The sequence below is a fragment of the Furipterus horrens genome, unplaced genomic scaffold (assembly GCF_987537825.1).
Source record: "Furipterus horrens unplaced genomic scaffold, mFurHor1.1.pri manual_scaffold_8, whole genome shotgun sequence".
Taxonomy (NCBI): domain Eukaryota; kingdom Metazoa; phylum Chordata; class Mammalia; order Chiroptera; family Furipteridae; genus Furipterus; species Furipterus horrens.
Window position 1 is genome coordinate 49,506,891 of NW_028327178.1, and position 14,125 is coordinate 49,521,015.

General features: G+C 35.9%; 1 protein-coding gene across 6 annotated transcripts in view; it reads left to right on the plus strand.

Annotated features, from left to right (window-relative positions):
- The window catches only part of PTPRM (protein tyrosine phosphatase receptor type M), an 883,942-nt gene that overhangs the window by 319,791 nt on the left and 550,026 nt on the right, over positions 1-14,125 (plus strand). For all 6 annotated transcript variants that reach the window (XM_090285792.1, XM_090285794.1, XM_090285793.1 and 3 more), the window contains exon 4: positions 9,728-9,806. In XM_090285792.1, the coding sequence (XP_090141918.1) occupies positions 9,728-9,806 (79 nt within the window). The remainder of the gene's footprint in view (positions 1-9,727; positions 9,807-14,125) is intronic.

Genomic DNA, 14,125 nt, shown 5'->3' on the forward strand with positions numbered 1-14,125 from the left:
CTTAAAAAAGATAAACAGTATGTTTAAAAAAAGTCAGTGGGGACACACCAGACTGTTGATTAGTATGGACCCAGAGCTGCATTTAGGAAGTAGAAAGATGTATATGATGGTTATTCATTTTGAAAGATAATACATTTAAAAATGTATTTAAAATGTAACCTCATCTCGAAGTTTTATTCTCAGCTTGTACTTTTTATTTGATGATCAAGGATAACATCTTATACTTCTGTGTAATCTGTTACTTCTTGCTTATCAGCACTTTTGCTATTTTTTTACTCTACCTTAATTTCATACCATATTTCATTTTATAGAATGAGTATTTAAGCTATGATAGGAAAGATTTGAAAAAAAGCTACTGTTTTTCAAAATTCAAAGGGAAAACAAAAAAAGAAAGATGAGAAAGTCATGTTTATTGGTCAAAAAAAAGTGAAATCATTGAAGAATGCCCTTACTTTTGGAAAAGTAGTAGGTTTTTACTTTACTTTGATAACATAGCCATATAAAACAATGCTTCAGTATTTTATTCCTGATTTTTTAAGGTCACACAGTTTGTGGTTTTGCTTTGGCTGTTTATCATTATAGAAACATTTCTTTTGCTGTATATATTTTGGTTTTTATCTAACTTCATTTGGAAAAAAAAGCAATGTGTTTTTCAGGTGGGTATGATATACTTTAGCTGTTTATTTAAATCAAAACCAGGAAGGATAGATTAGGTTATGTATGGGAGCAGACATACACCATTTAATCCCCTTTGCTCTAAGGAATAGACAGAAGACTTCTACCAACACATTTTCCATGATGAATCCTTATATTAGTAAGAAGACTTTTTTGCTCACACATATCAAGGGAAAGTAGCAGCATGGAAAGCTAATTTTGCTCTTCACTGAAGCAGGGAGGATCGGAGATGCTGCAGTGTTAAACAGCTTCCTGTCTCCTGTTGGGCAGGCATCTGAGGATAGTCTGAAGTCAGACCCCTCATGGGTCACCATCCAGGATGGCTGGCTTTTCCTGAGCAGTGACAGAGTCAGTGGTTAACCGGTGGTTTCTGTTGACAAAAGAATGTCCAAACATTTAAAAAAGTTTTGTAAGAGTTTTATTTGAGCCAATTTTTAAAGGATATGCCTGGAAACAAGATCTCAGTGGATTGAAGAGATGCTCTGGAGAATGACAGTTCTACAGTTTCTTTCATGTATTTAGAATCAAAGGAGAAAATGTAAGGAAGGTACAGGAAATTCATTGACAGTAGATTAAGGAGGTGGGAGAAAGCAAAGCCAGAAAATCTCTAGGACTGAATCAAAAGCAAAATGGAGAAACACATACTTCTTTTACATTGGTGGGTACAGGATAGTTAGTAATTAACATTTACAGCACATAGAGGTGATATGCAGGCAACAAGATAACAAGGAGGGGATTTGTAGTCTTGTGCTCATATGCCTGTGGTTGTGCCTTTGAGAGGTCCAGGAAAGAAAAGTACTCTGATATTTTGAAGGTATTTTTAGATGCATAAGAACAGTGGACAAGGTTCACTGATGGTAAAGATTGACATTGCTAGGGAAGCTGTAGGCCTGGGATGGCCACCCAGTTAGGGAATTGAGATCAGACCAACCTGTGTGGTTGCTTTTGCTCACTGTGCTTGTCAGGCCTGCCATGTGACCCCCTCCCTGAGCTTGTTGGGTTTATTACATAGCCCCATTTTCATTCACATTCCCTACCTAAGAGCAAATGGCTTTTCCCAAAGGCCGTGTGGATACAGCATCTTGTCTCCTGAGACGTTATTTGTTGAGTGACTGAATGAATATTGATCCTCTCAGTTCTACATTTCTTTACATCTCATGGTTACAAACAACATCTGGGAACCATTTAGCAAAATGAGCATTGAGTCCTTCCTATGTTCAAGTACTTTGATAGAAACAGGGACTCAGAGTGAACGAAAAGATGCTTGTACCATAGATTCTCATTCATCTCAGTTTTCATGTTCCATATCACAGCAACCACTGAACTAATAAATACTGGATTGTTGCTTCTGTGTGAAATAAGGGGCTAGTCTTGCAAACCTCTGGTCTAAACATTTTCATCAGCTGATCAATACATAACTTTATGTGCGGTTCTCTTAAAGAAACCTTATTTAATTAATATATATTGTTGATTCTTAACATTGAATTCAACCAACAGCACTATGGCTCTTGTCTGAATGAACCTTATCTAACATATTTTCTCCATAAAGTGTATTACAGTATTCTGTCACTTAGCACTTCAACATTGCACTCAGGGCCATTGTAAACAACGGCATCACCAATAAAAGGCAGAAAATGTGAACAATGTGGCATTACATAGACTGGAATAAGGACACTTGTTTACAAGAGCTGAAACAGGAAGGCAGAGTATTGCCTTGTTTAACGTAAGTTGGGGTGAGTTTGTTGGACAGCTCAAATTTTTGCCATTCTGTACATTCCTCAATGACCATGAAAGCTTTACAAGTATTGGGGGTTTCAAATATATTAAAAAGTAGGCAAATCAACAAATACAAAATTACAAATAATGAAGATTGATTATATTTGCTATCAAGCCAGATGGTAAAAAAGAAAGGATTAAATATTGTGTTGTGACAAAATTATTCCAGAATAAAATAGGATGACTTAGTGATTTTGTCATACTGAGCCACTACTTTAGTTTTCAGCTTTGCAAACAAAGTAGTTAGTTCCCCCTTATACACAGTTTCACTTTCTGAGATTTCAGTTACCCATGGTAAACTGTGGTCTGAAAGTATTAAATAGAATATTCCAGAACCAAATCATTTATACGTTTTAAATAGTGTGCAGTTCTGAGTAGCGCGATGAAATCTGAAAACTTGCCACTCGGTCCCACCTGTGATGTGAATCATCCCTTTGTCCAGTGTATCCACACTGAAGACACTCCCTGCTAGTCACTTAGTAGCCATCTCAGTTATTAGATTAGCTATGAGAGAGAGAGCGTGCGCACAGGCAACTTTATTACAATATATTGTTATATTTGCTCTATTATTTTTCAGTTATTGTTGTTAATCACTTATTGTGCCTAATTTATAAACTAAACTTCATCATAGGTATGTATGTATAGGAAAAAAGGTATATATAGGGTTTGGTATTATCCACATTTTCAGCATCCACTGGGGGTCTTGGAATATTTCCCTTGTAGATAAGGGGGACTACTATAATCACAAGTTAGATTGGGCTAGAGAGCAGACATTTTTTCCAAATATGTTTGTGTTTTAGTAGAAACAAGCAAAAACATTTAGCTAAAATCTCACTAATGCCAGAGAATATTGTATAGAACGAGATCTAAGGGTCAGGTTTCAATAGTCAGGTGTTATAAAATTTTAGTAGTTCAGATTTTTATAGGTTTGACTGCTAAGTGAGTTGGATTTTGTTTTATTTTTTATTTAGTTTATTTTACACAATGTTTTGAGGTTTATAAAATAATTTTTCTATGGTTTTATTTTGGTATATTGCAGTTATGCTTTTTAAAACATTGATGATGATACTACACACAAGTGGGCATTTAAAACACCACCTGTGTAATACAGTTGAAACAAGTCATGTAACCCAGGGTTTCTTCTCCCTGCCATTGCTGGAATACACGGTTCTCACACAAAGTGCCAGGCATATTGTATTTGGCTGTGACAAACTATTGCTATTGATAAGTATTTTCTTGGTGTGCAGAGTAATGGCACTTTGTTGGTGAGCCAAGCAGAAAAGCTTTCTCTTAAAGCCAGAGGCTGGATAGCAAATATTTCAGGCTTTGTGGGCCACATGGTCTCTGTGGCAACCACTCAACTCTGCTGTTGTGTGAGAGTCATCATAGGTAGTTAAGAGAATGAATGAACATGACTGTGTTCCAATAAAACTTTATTTATGGGCATTGAAATTTGAATTTCATAAAATTCATATGTATTACAAAGCATTCTTCTTTTGATGTTCTCCTGTTAACTGAAAACTACAAAACCCATCTTTAGTCTGTGTGCAATGATAAGTTGTGGCAGATTTGGCCTTTTGGCTGTAGTTTGCTGACCCTTATCTTAAAATTTATGTTGTTAAAACTATGTCATATAACTTTTCTTTGCACCCACATTTCTAGGTCATATAGATGACTGCTACATTTCTTATTAAAAAATCTGTAAGTAAAAAACTGAGAATATATATCTATATATATACACACACACGTATATCTATGCATTAAAGAATGTATATATTTGTGTGTATGCATGGTTGTGTATTTTATATATGTGTATATGTATTCTACATATCTACACCCTCTTATACCTTCTTGCTCAGACACTTTGGTAACATGAAGAGTCTAGTCTTGGAAGTAAAATAGACCTCAAATTACACCCAGATTCTGCAATGTACTAATTGTGTGACCTCAGAAAAATTACTTAACCTTTCTGAATCAGCCTACTCAGTCCTAAAAGGGAGTTAATATTACTTACCTCATATGGTTGACTGGGAAAAATTAGATAATATATACAAAAGCTATTTGGAACATGGATGCATACAATATATAAATGTTCTTTGAGTTGAATTTTTTCAAAAGAAAATACTTTGTGCAGCTCCCTAAGGAAACCTGAGCCTCATTTCTAATACAGATTTTCAGTGTATTCTGTTCTGTTTGATAAGCATGACCACATCCCAAACTAGTTTGTTAAACCTTTATTTTTATTTTTCCATCAGTGTTCTAGTGTTATTGTTTCCTCTGACCTCAGACTTTTTGGCCCTAGATGCTGGCATTTTCGAGCATTCCAAGGACTCCCACTGGATTCTGCATACAGTTGTTATCCTTCACTAGGGCAATACCTGTACTTTCAATAGAGTAGTCTCTTATTTGGCAAAAAACAAAAATATTTTTGCATTTGAAGCTTTCTTGGTAAGTGCACTGGCTAGAAGGAAATAGAAAATGGAAAATTTGCCATATATAACAAAAGAGTTCATGACAAGGAAACCTTTCTATGGGGTGCTAAAATCTGTTTTTAAGAAACTATTTCAGATAGGCTTCATCTTTTGAGCTGCATGTTTTAACCCTCTTGTTTGTTGGAAACAACAAAGTAAATTTCTTAATGGGCAGATGTTAAAACGAAGTTAGTAGTCACTTTAAGATTGTTTTATAGCACCTAAATTCAGATTTCTTCATTTAATCATATTTATTTCAAAATAGCAAACTTTTCAGTATAAATAATACTTTTTGTGATATGTGTTGAAACACTCATATACTAAATTATTAATTTGATGAAGCATCTAATAAAACTTGTACTAATAAATTCCTAATTAATTAAAATTACTAAGAAAGAGCTAGGAAATGGTCTTTTGAAAAATTTGCTTTAATTTTTGAAAGAAACATTGAAGTTACTGCTTTAAACTTCTAACCTTCTTATGTAAAAACACCTAAATGTGTCATAAAATTTCATATTATATATAAGTATATACATATGTTTTTATGTGTAGATACACACATGTAAACATGTATATAAAGACTGTTTTCCTATTTTTTTCTATGATTAGCTATAAGTTAATGCTAGAAATTCAAGTCGCAGAAGTTTACTTTTGAAAAATTTTAATGAACTAAAAGGAGAAATCCAGCAATCTCTTAGAATATTTATAATCAGATGCTCTCTTTCTTTGCTTCGTGGTATTTTAGTTGGAAGACTAAGGGGAGCTAAAAAAGTTTCAGAAATAAGCATGTGTTTTAATTCTTTCAAGGAGGCCTCATTGATGAGTCATCTTGCTGGGAAATTGGGAGTTCTTGTTGCAAAGTCTCTCTCTACTCTAGTAGGGATGCTGGTCAAGTCCTTACTGGGGCATGTGTGAGTTTATGCGAACAGGTTGGGAAATGGGGTTGAAGGTTGTTTTGGCTGTATCATAGACTTCCTGGTGGGTTGAGGGGGCAGTCCTGTGGTCGAGAGGGAGCATAGTCATGTGAGTTTTTATTGTTCCCATTTGTCTTTTGGCTATTGTTTTCCTCTTCTCTTCTTTCATTTTTTTCCCACTAACTAAAATATTCCTTATTTTTTTCACCCACTAAAGCTTAGATTTCATAAAATTGTCTAGTATTTTGAATCCCCCTACAGCATATAGTAAATATTCTATAAGTATTTGGATAATAAGACTCAGAATCTTCGAGCATTTAGTGATGGAAGAAATAACAGATTTAGAGGTCTTAAGGTGACTTTTCTAGGTCTCTAATTTCTTCCTTTCCTTTCTCCTTTCCTTTGGTGGGTCCTGACCCCATGCAAATTTGAATAAAATATTGTGCATTAAATGTATCCATATCAGCTTTAAAATAGATCCACATGAGGCATGTGTTATATGTATACTATAAATATTATTTCGTTTTTATGAGAAGTTTCAGCCCTTGTAGTTGATAAAGTAAAAATATAATTTTCTATAAGAAGGACAACTTTAATGAGGAAAGGAGTCTTCCTCTGTTCTGTTTGTCATATATTCCAAGTACTTGTCTGAGTGCCTGGAATGGTGATGACACTCAGTGGAGCCATGCTTTGACTGAATGAATGAGAGGGAGGGAGGGAAGGATGAAGGGAGGACAGATGAGAGGAAGGAATGATGGATTAATGTTTCTGGGTTCAGCTTTCAAAATGCCTTTTTATGACCAGGGTGATGCTGTTCTTGGGTAAGCTGGTTGTCATGGACATCAGTTTGTGAAGTGGCCATTCTGACCATAACAGCAGGTCTGTTCCTGCACTGCCTACTGTTTCTGTCCTCTGCCAGCCAGGCTATGACTGTTCCCAAAGGGCCCTGTTTTCAGGGCTTCAGGAAGTCTTTTTTTTCTCTCTCAGTGTTCATCAGCAATTTGTCCCCACAGTTATCTTCTTACAGAGTAAAAGTAGATAAATTTGCAGGACTATCCCAAATTTAGGAATATCCCTGCATCTCTTTTCTTCCTGGGTATCATCAGTGAAAAAATATATTACATTTATGAACAGTGAAAAAATATATTACATTTATGAACAGGACAAAGTTTTATTTTATTTCTGTTCTACCATTTGTCCTCTTCTCTTACCACTGTGTCTTGTATTTCAGTGTGGATCCCTTGTGGCCCTGTCATCTAGTCTAGCGGGTGTATCTGGGATGACTTCTTATCTAGGAGGCCACTGGAGTTTTTCCATTTGTGACTCTGCTGATTGCTTTCTCTAAATTTTTCATCTGTTGCACAAACAAATAGTGCTAGGATTGAAGTGTTTGTTCAGGCAATGTGTACTAGCAAAAACATCATGATATTTGGAATCAGAAAGATTGGGTTTTAAAGTTATATCTACAAGACACTCATTGCATGTTCTTGAACAATTAATTACTTTGTATCTAAATCTCTTTGTTCTTGAAATAGTTAATCCCTGAAGGATTTCTGCATGAAATGATAAATAAAATAATGGCGTGATATCTGCCTGGTGTCTATAACATATTATGTAAATAGTAACTTATAGTTACTTTTTTAAATTGCAGTTTTTATGGAGATAATTGTGGCGTCAGTTACAGTGGTACAGATTCTTGTGTATATTTTGCCCAGTTTCTTCTGATGATAACATTTCGTTAAGTTAATGTGTATAACAACCAGAAATACTCACATTGTTGAAATCTAAAGAACTTTTTCAAATTTCTGCAGTTTTACCTGTACTTGTGCATGCACATGTGTGTGTAGTTTTATTCAGTTGTTTTCACTTTTTTTTTATTGTGGTAAAATACTAATAATTATTTTTAAGTTGTATTAAATACATAATGTGCAACCATTGCAATCACCCATCTCCAAAACTCTTTTTGTCTTATAAACTCTGCATTCCATAAAACTATAATGTCATACTACCCCTTTGTTCCTGGCAACCACCCTTCTACTTTTTGTCTTTATGAATTTGCAACTCTCAGTACTTCATATAAATGGGATCATATAGTAACTGTCCTTCTGTGACTGGCTTATTTCACTAGGCATAATGTCCTCAAGACTCATTCATGTTGTAGCATGTGTCAGAATTTCCTTCTTTTTTAAGATTGAATAATATTCTATTATATGTATATACCATATCTTCCTTATTCATTCATCCTTCAATGGAAAATTGGGTTGTTCCCATGTTTTATCTATTGTGAATCATGGTTCTATGAACTATAAAATTTTATTATATTACTGAGTAGGTTTGTATAACCACCACCACAGTAAATATCTTAATAGTTCCAACATCATGAGGATTGTCTGTTTTGTTCTTTTGTAACCACACCCATCTCCCTCCTGTCCTTTCTCCCTCCATCCCTCACCCTGACAATCACTAATCTGTCTTTCTAAAATTTTGATATTACATGATGTTATATAAATGGGATCATATAGTATGTAATGTTTTGTGATTTGCTTTTTCACTCAGTATAATTCTCTGGAGATTCATCCAAGTTCTTGGGTATATCAGTAGATAGTTAGTTCATTTCATTGCTGAGTAGTGTTCCATGCTATGGATGTACCATAGTCTGCTTAACCATTTACCATTTGGATGACATCTGGGCTGTTACCAGTTTGGGACTATTATAAATAAAACTCTGTAAGCATCTGTGTGCAGGTTTTGTATGAATGAATAATTTCATTTCTCCAGGAGTACAATTGCTGGGTTGTGTTTTAAGACTTATCACCTTCATATTGCATAGACCATGGTCTTTCCAGTGACATGATTTTCTGCTCTGTGTGAATGGAGGTTAAAATAATGTCACATGGATCTTTTTTTAATAACAGCCTGCAGATGGACACCTTTAGATGATCACATTGAGAAAATTTATAAACTTCTTTTTTCTCCTTTAACCTAGATTTATCTGGAGTGGCTCCACTGTCTCAAAAATGCCATTCATTCTAAGATCCCCAAAGCATATTGCCCTTCTTCTCTTGCCCAACTTCTTCCATGAGCAAGCAGTTGCTAAAGCACACCTGATTTCACCATTATGGAGATTTTTATATCATTCTCCTCTGCCATCTGAATTTTGGTTAGCATAGCCTTTTCTTTATATTATTAATATGATGTCATTTCTGGGATCTTCCCTGTGAGTAGAGCCTCTGTCCCCTGGTCAGAGCTTACGTTTATAGCTGTAGATCCCAATTCTCCTCTTCACGGCCATGGTTACATTCACCTCAGAGTTCTGCATGTGCCCTGGAAGGAGCCTTACTCTCTTCACACTGTGAAGTCATGCACCTTCAGCTCAAAGGCCACCTCCTCATGAGAGGGCCTCTTGGTTTATGTTCTTAAGTATTCTGTACTTTTCTTTCATAGCACTTATGATACTTTTTAAATTTTACTTGTTTAAAACCTAGGGTCCCACATGTCTCAGTCTGGTCATAGAGTCCACTCAAAGTAGTTGACCAGGAAGAATGTTATCTCAAAGCTGCTAGTAATGACTTTAAGCTTTTGTCTTTCAATTATCAGCTCTTAACCATGGTATTTCCTCCTTACTGGGTGGGTGAGTTCTTGAGGCAGGGTGCTATCTGACCCACTGATTCACAGTAACCTCCCTGAGAACTGAGTGTGGGTGTTTTTTATCATGGTAATCTTAGAACCTGGAACATTGTCTGGGAGATAGTAGGTGCTTCCTTAAGGTTTGTTGGAAACATGAATTAATGAAGAAATGAATGAGTGATACTACCTATCTCTCTATAGGAGACATTTGGTAAAAGTCTGACAAAATGAGTGAATAATATAAATCTTTTTTTAATTTTTCAGGTGATTTTTGAAGTAATAACTTCTGGACATCAAGGATACCTTGCTATTGATGAAGTGAAGGTGTTAGGACATCCATGTAGTAAGTTGTCTCAAATTTTAAACATTTGGGTACATTGTTGGGGGAATATTTACATTGTAGATCAAGAGAAGGCACAAAAACCTGGGGAGCAGTGGTCCTGCTGAGAGAGTTCCCTGACAAGGCTCTAGGTGTTATTTTGCCATCCCAGAAGTCCAAAAACATGTATTCTATGTGTAATGTCATTGAATGTATCTCAGTGTCTTTAAAATGACAATCAGGAATGCAGACTAACAGAATTCTTTGGTATGCTCAAAATTCTTGCAGAGGTTTTTGGATTTCCCTTTTGAATAATAGCACAAATTAAACACTGAGAAGCTGTGCATTTTTGTCCTAATTCTAGTATGATTCTGGCATAGTTCCAAACAACATAGCCCCAAACAAGCTTGGTGAGTATAAGAAATCTATCTAAACCACCTGGGAACCCCCAAAATAGCCTGTTTCATCTTTTATAAATTAGTTCTTTGAAAAGAAGTCCAATGAGTGATAAAACACACTTTTGTTTTTATCACCCCGTATGAACAAATAACTATTAGTGGTTTGTCATATCTGCACCTGAACTCTGTCCTTAAATCAATGAAATAGTGCAGCTTGCCAGTCCTGTTTCTCCCTCATGCCTCCAGGGGCCACCACAGTGGTGAGCTTGTTGCTGCCCCTCTCTATCTGGAAGGTTTATAGTCCATAAGCAGCAGAAACAGATGTAGCTGTCATTAGCAGAAAAGCTTTGTATTGACAGGGAATTAGATGGCAAAAATATCACTGGGAACATTGGTGAACTATGCTCATATAATTGGCAGGAACTGAAGGGAGGCTCTGCAGGTACAGCCATCATGACTGCTATGCTACATAACCACCCATGAGGACAGGGGTGTTGGAGCCCTCTCATCTGGCCCCCTGACCCTTGGAGGGTGAGCCTTGCCAACTGGCTGAACATTTGTCACTGTCTCTGTGCCTTTGCACCCTCAGTCTTTGGCACAAAATCCTGAGTGAGATTGTCAGGGTGGACAAGCTAAATCATGTACTCATTCTCCTGCTAGCCATAGGGTGATCTAGAAAAGGGATCTATGGCTTTTACAGCTTCTATCATGGGAGCCATGCCTGGACTTTACCAAGAAACATACAGGGGGCTATTTCCCAATCCCAGGATAGAGATTTGAGAGCTGAGCAACCAGTAAGCTCAAATGTGTGTCTGTGCATGTATGTGCATGAATGTATGCACACTGTATTTCTCATAATCACTATATATTCATAAAAAGAAAGTAATCTTTATCTTCCAATTGTCAGCTGTTAACCATGGCATTCCCTCCTTACTGGGTGAGTTCTGGAGGTACGGTGCTTTCTGACCCACTCATTCACAGTTGAATGATATCCAGCTGTACAAATTACTTTGTATTTTTCCCCCACTTGGCATTACATTTTATCATAACCTATCATATCAATACACTACATTTTATTTTTTATTCTTCTACAAACATTTAGTTTCCTCTGTTTTTCTCCATGACAAATGTTGCTGTGGTGAACATCCATATGTGCATCCATAGGTGCTTTGTGTCAGAGAAGGGTATATGTTCTTCGAAGCAGATTTGCTGGGATGTAGGATAGAAATAGTTTTCATTTTACTAGATGCTGCAAAATTGTTATGAAAAGTATCTGAGCCAGTTATAGTCCCACCAGCAATGAATGGAAGCTTTATTTTCCCAGTATCCTTGCACAAAATTGATATTGTCAGACTTTAAATCTTTGACCAACTGAGGGAAGCTTGCTTTATTTTTAGGGTTCCTGGTATTAAAGAGAAAATGGCTAGTTCATACATCCCTGGATCTCTGCTGCTGGTCCAACCCAAATTCACAAAAAATTATATCTAACTGGTATTAGAAGTACAAACACTGCTTTTATTGCATGGATTGACTAGATCATGAGATCATTCCTTGTACTAGTTACAGAGAAGCCCTGTGTGGTTGCCATTTAATGTGGGTATCATGACAGTCATCTGATTCCATCCAGAGAGCTTTTGCTGTCTCTGAGATCTTTATCTGGTTACAACACTGAAGTTCAAGCACAGCAATCATCTTGTTCAGCACTATGGCAGACATTAGTTTTGTAGCACATTGCTTTTGCCTTTTCTTCTGTCATCAAGACCAGTGAGTTCAAGAAGAATTTCTTGCCATTTTTTAAAGAAAAGGTAGAAAAAATGAACAATGCTGTACCTAATTGAAATACCAGGGCAAATTTATTTGCTCATAATTACCTGAGTTGGAACTTGGCCAAATCCTTGGAGTGATAGCCTCAGGCTTGGAGAACACAGAAAAGGTGTTCTAATGTTCATAAGTGTTGCCTCTGACTCACCTCTTATCAGGAAGTGAAAATCCGAGGCAATAATACTGAATGAGTGCTCCCTGTTTCTCAGAGCAAATCTAGCCACAAGACAGATTTTACTGCTGCCCTGGGTGCAGATGCAGTGGCCAAGGCCAAGTTTGCACAGGTCTTTCTTAAATGTATCCTGGGTTCCTTCTACATCTGGCCACTGGTCAACAAAATAACTCCTAAGTGCAGCCCCTCCCATTCCATAAGATTCGAATCTCTTCCTTCAGTCTTATAAAAAGATTTAAAGCTTGCCCTTCTATCAAAGACTTCCTGGAATGTGTTTTCTACAGTTTTGTTTGTTCCTTCCAAGCCCAATTGCTTATGGTCATATGAAGGTATTTATAGTCTCTCTTTCAGAGAATACTGGTGCTAATACCTAATTGGCTTTGCAAACTGCTGTTAGGAGACACAGAATTGCATAACGGGCTCTGTACCAAGGTGAGGTATGGTACAATAGCATTTTGAACTGTAAGCTTTAAATGGTTTTCATGATAGCCCCTCTGTAGTTATTTTTTAAACAAATCCCTAAGTTTATGGGAAAACATACAAATAAAGATTTTAAAGAAGGCAATAGTGTGGTCATTAAATGGAATGTTTTACAGGTAATATTTTAAGGCATTTCCTATCAAGATTTATAAATAATCTTATTTCATTTCCAAAACTTTGCTTTCCAGAAATTACAAAACTACTGAATTGTATTTGTTTTACTCTAAGGACTTGTGTTTGGATTCATATGGGTTTATGAGTAAACATTACAACATTTTTTTAAAAAGTAGCTGTTCTGTTTTGAGTATGTTGCTCATAAAATTGATTTTAATGTAGTGACAGTCAGATTCAGGATTGGCTTGGAAATGTAGAAATGGCTGTGCAGGCAGCAGCTCTCTAGCTTAAGACCACTTCTAACGAACATAGATAATTTTTGAGTCTGGTATGCACACAAAAAGTATATTTTGAATTTGCTCAATAATCCTAGTATGAGAAACTGAAGAAGCATTTTATCAGCTTCATAATGGTATTTCCTATTTTAAGTAGATTATAAACTATAAATATATGGGTATTTCAATTATTACCTTGTAGTGCTGATATATATATTTATATCTTATAAGGTATTCGGCATTTTAACAAGTTTATTGAGATATAATTCATATATCATATACTTCACCAATTTAAAGTAATCAATTCAATATTTTTTAGTATATTTACAGAGTTGTATAACCAATACCACAGTCAGTTTTAGAACGTTTTCATTATCCCGAAAGAAACCCTGTACCCATTAACAGTCATTCTCCATTTCCCCTGGCCCCACCCCCAGCTGTAGGCAACCACCAATCTACTTTCTCTCTTCCTTCATATTTCATTTAAGTGCAGTTATACAATATATGGTCCCTTTGTCTCTCTTCTTTCACTTAGCATAACATTTCATGTTTCATCCATGTTATAGAGTATATCAGTACATCATTCTTTCTCAAAGCTGGGCAATAGTCTGTTGTATGATATACCACCTTTTATTTATTTATTTGTGAATTGATTGACATTCAAGTTGTTTCCAACTTTTGGCTATTATAAATAATGCTGCTATGAACATTTATGTATGGACTTTTGTGTGAAATTTGTTTTTAGTTTCTTGTGTATACTTAGGAGTAGAATTACTGGGTTACCTGATAACTTTAAAGAAATACTTCGAAGTCCCTTTAAAAAACTTTTTACTGTAGACACTATTATAGATGTCACCCATTTTCCCCCACTTTGCCATCTCCACCCAGCTCCCAGCCCCCCTTGGCCTTCACCACATTGTTGTCTTTGTCCATGAGCTATGCATATATACATACTTGGAGATTATCATGCTAAGTGAAAAAAACAGGTCAGAAAAAGGCAAATATTATATGATCTCACTCCTATATGCACTCTAATGAACAAAATAAACTGATGAACAAAATAAAACCAGAGACATGGATATA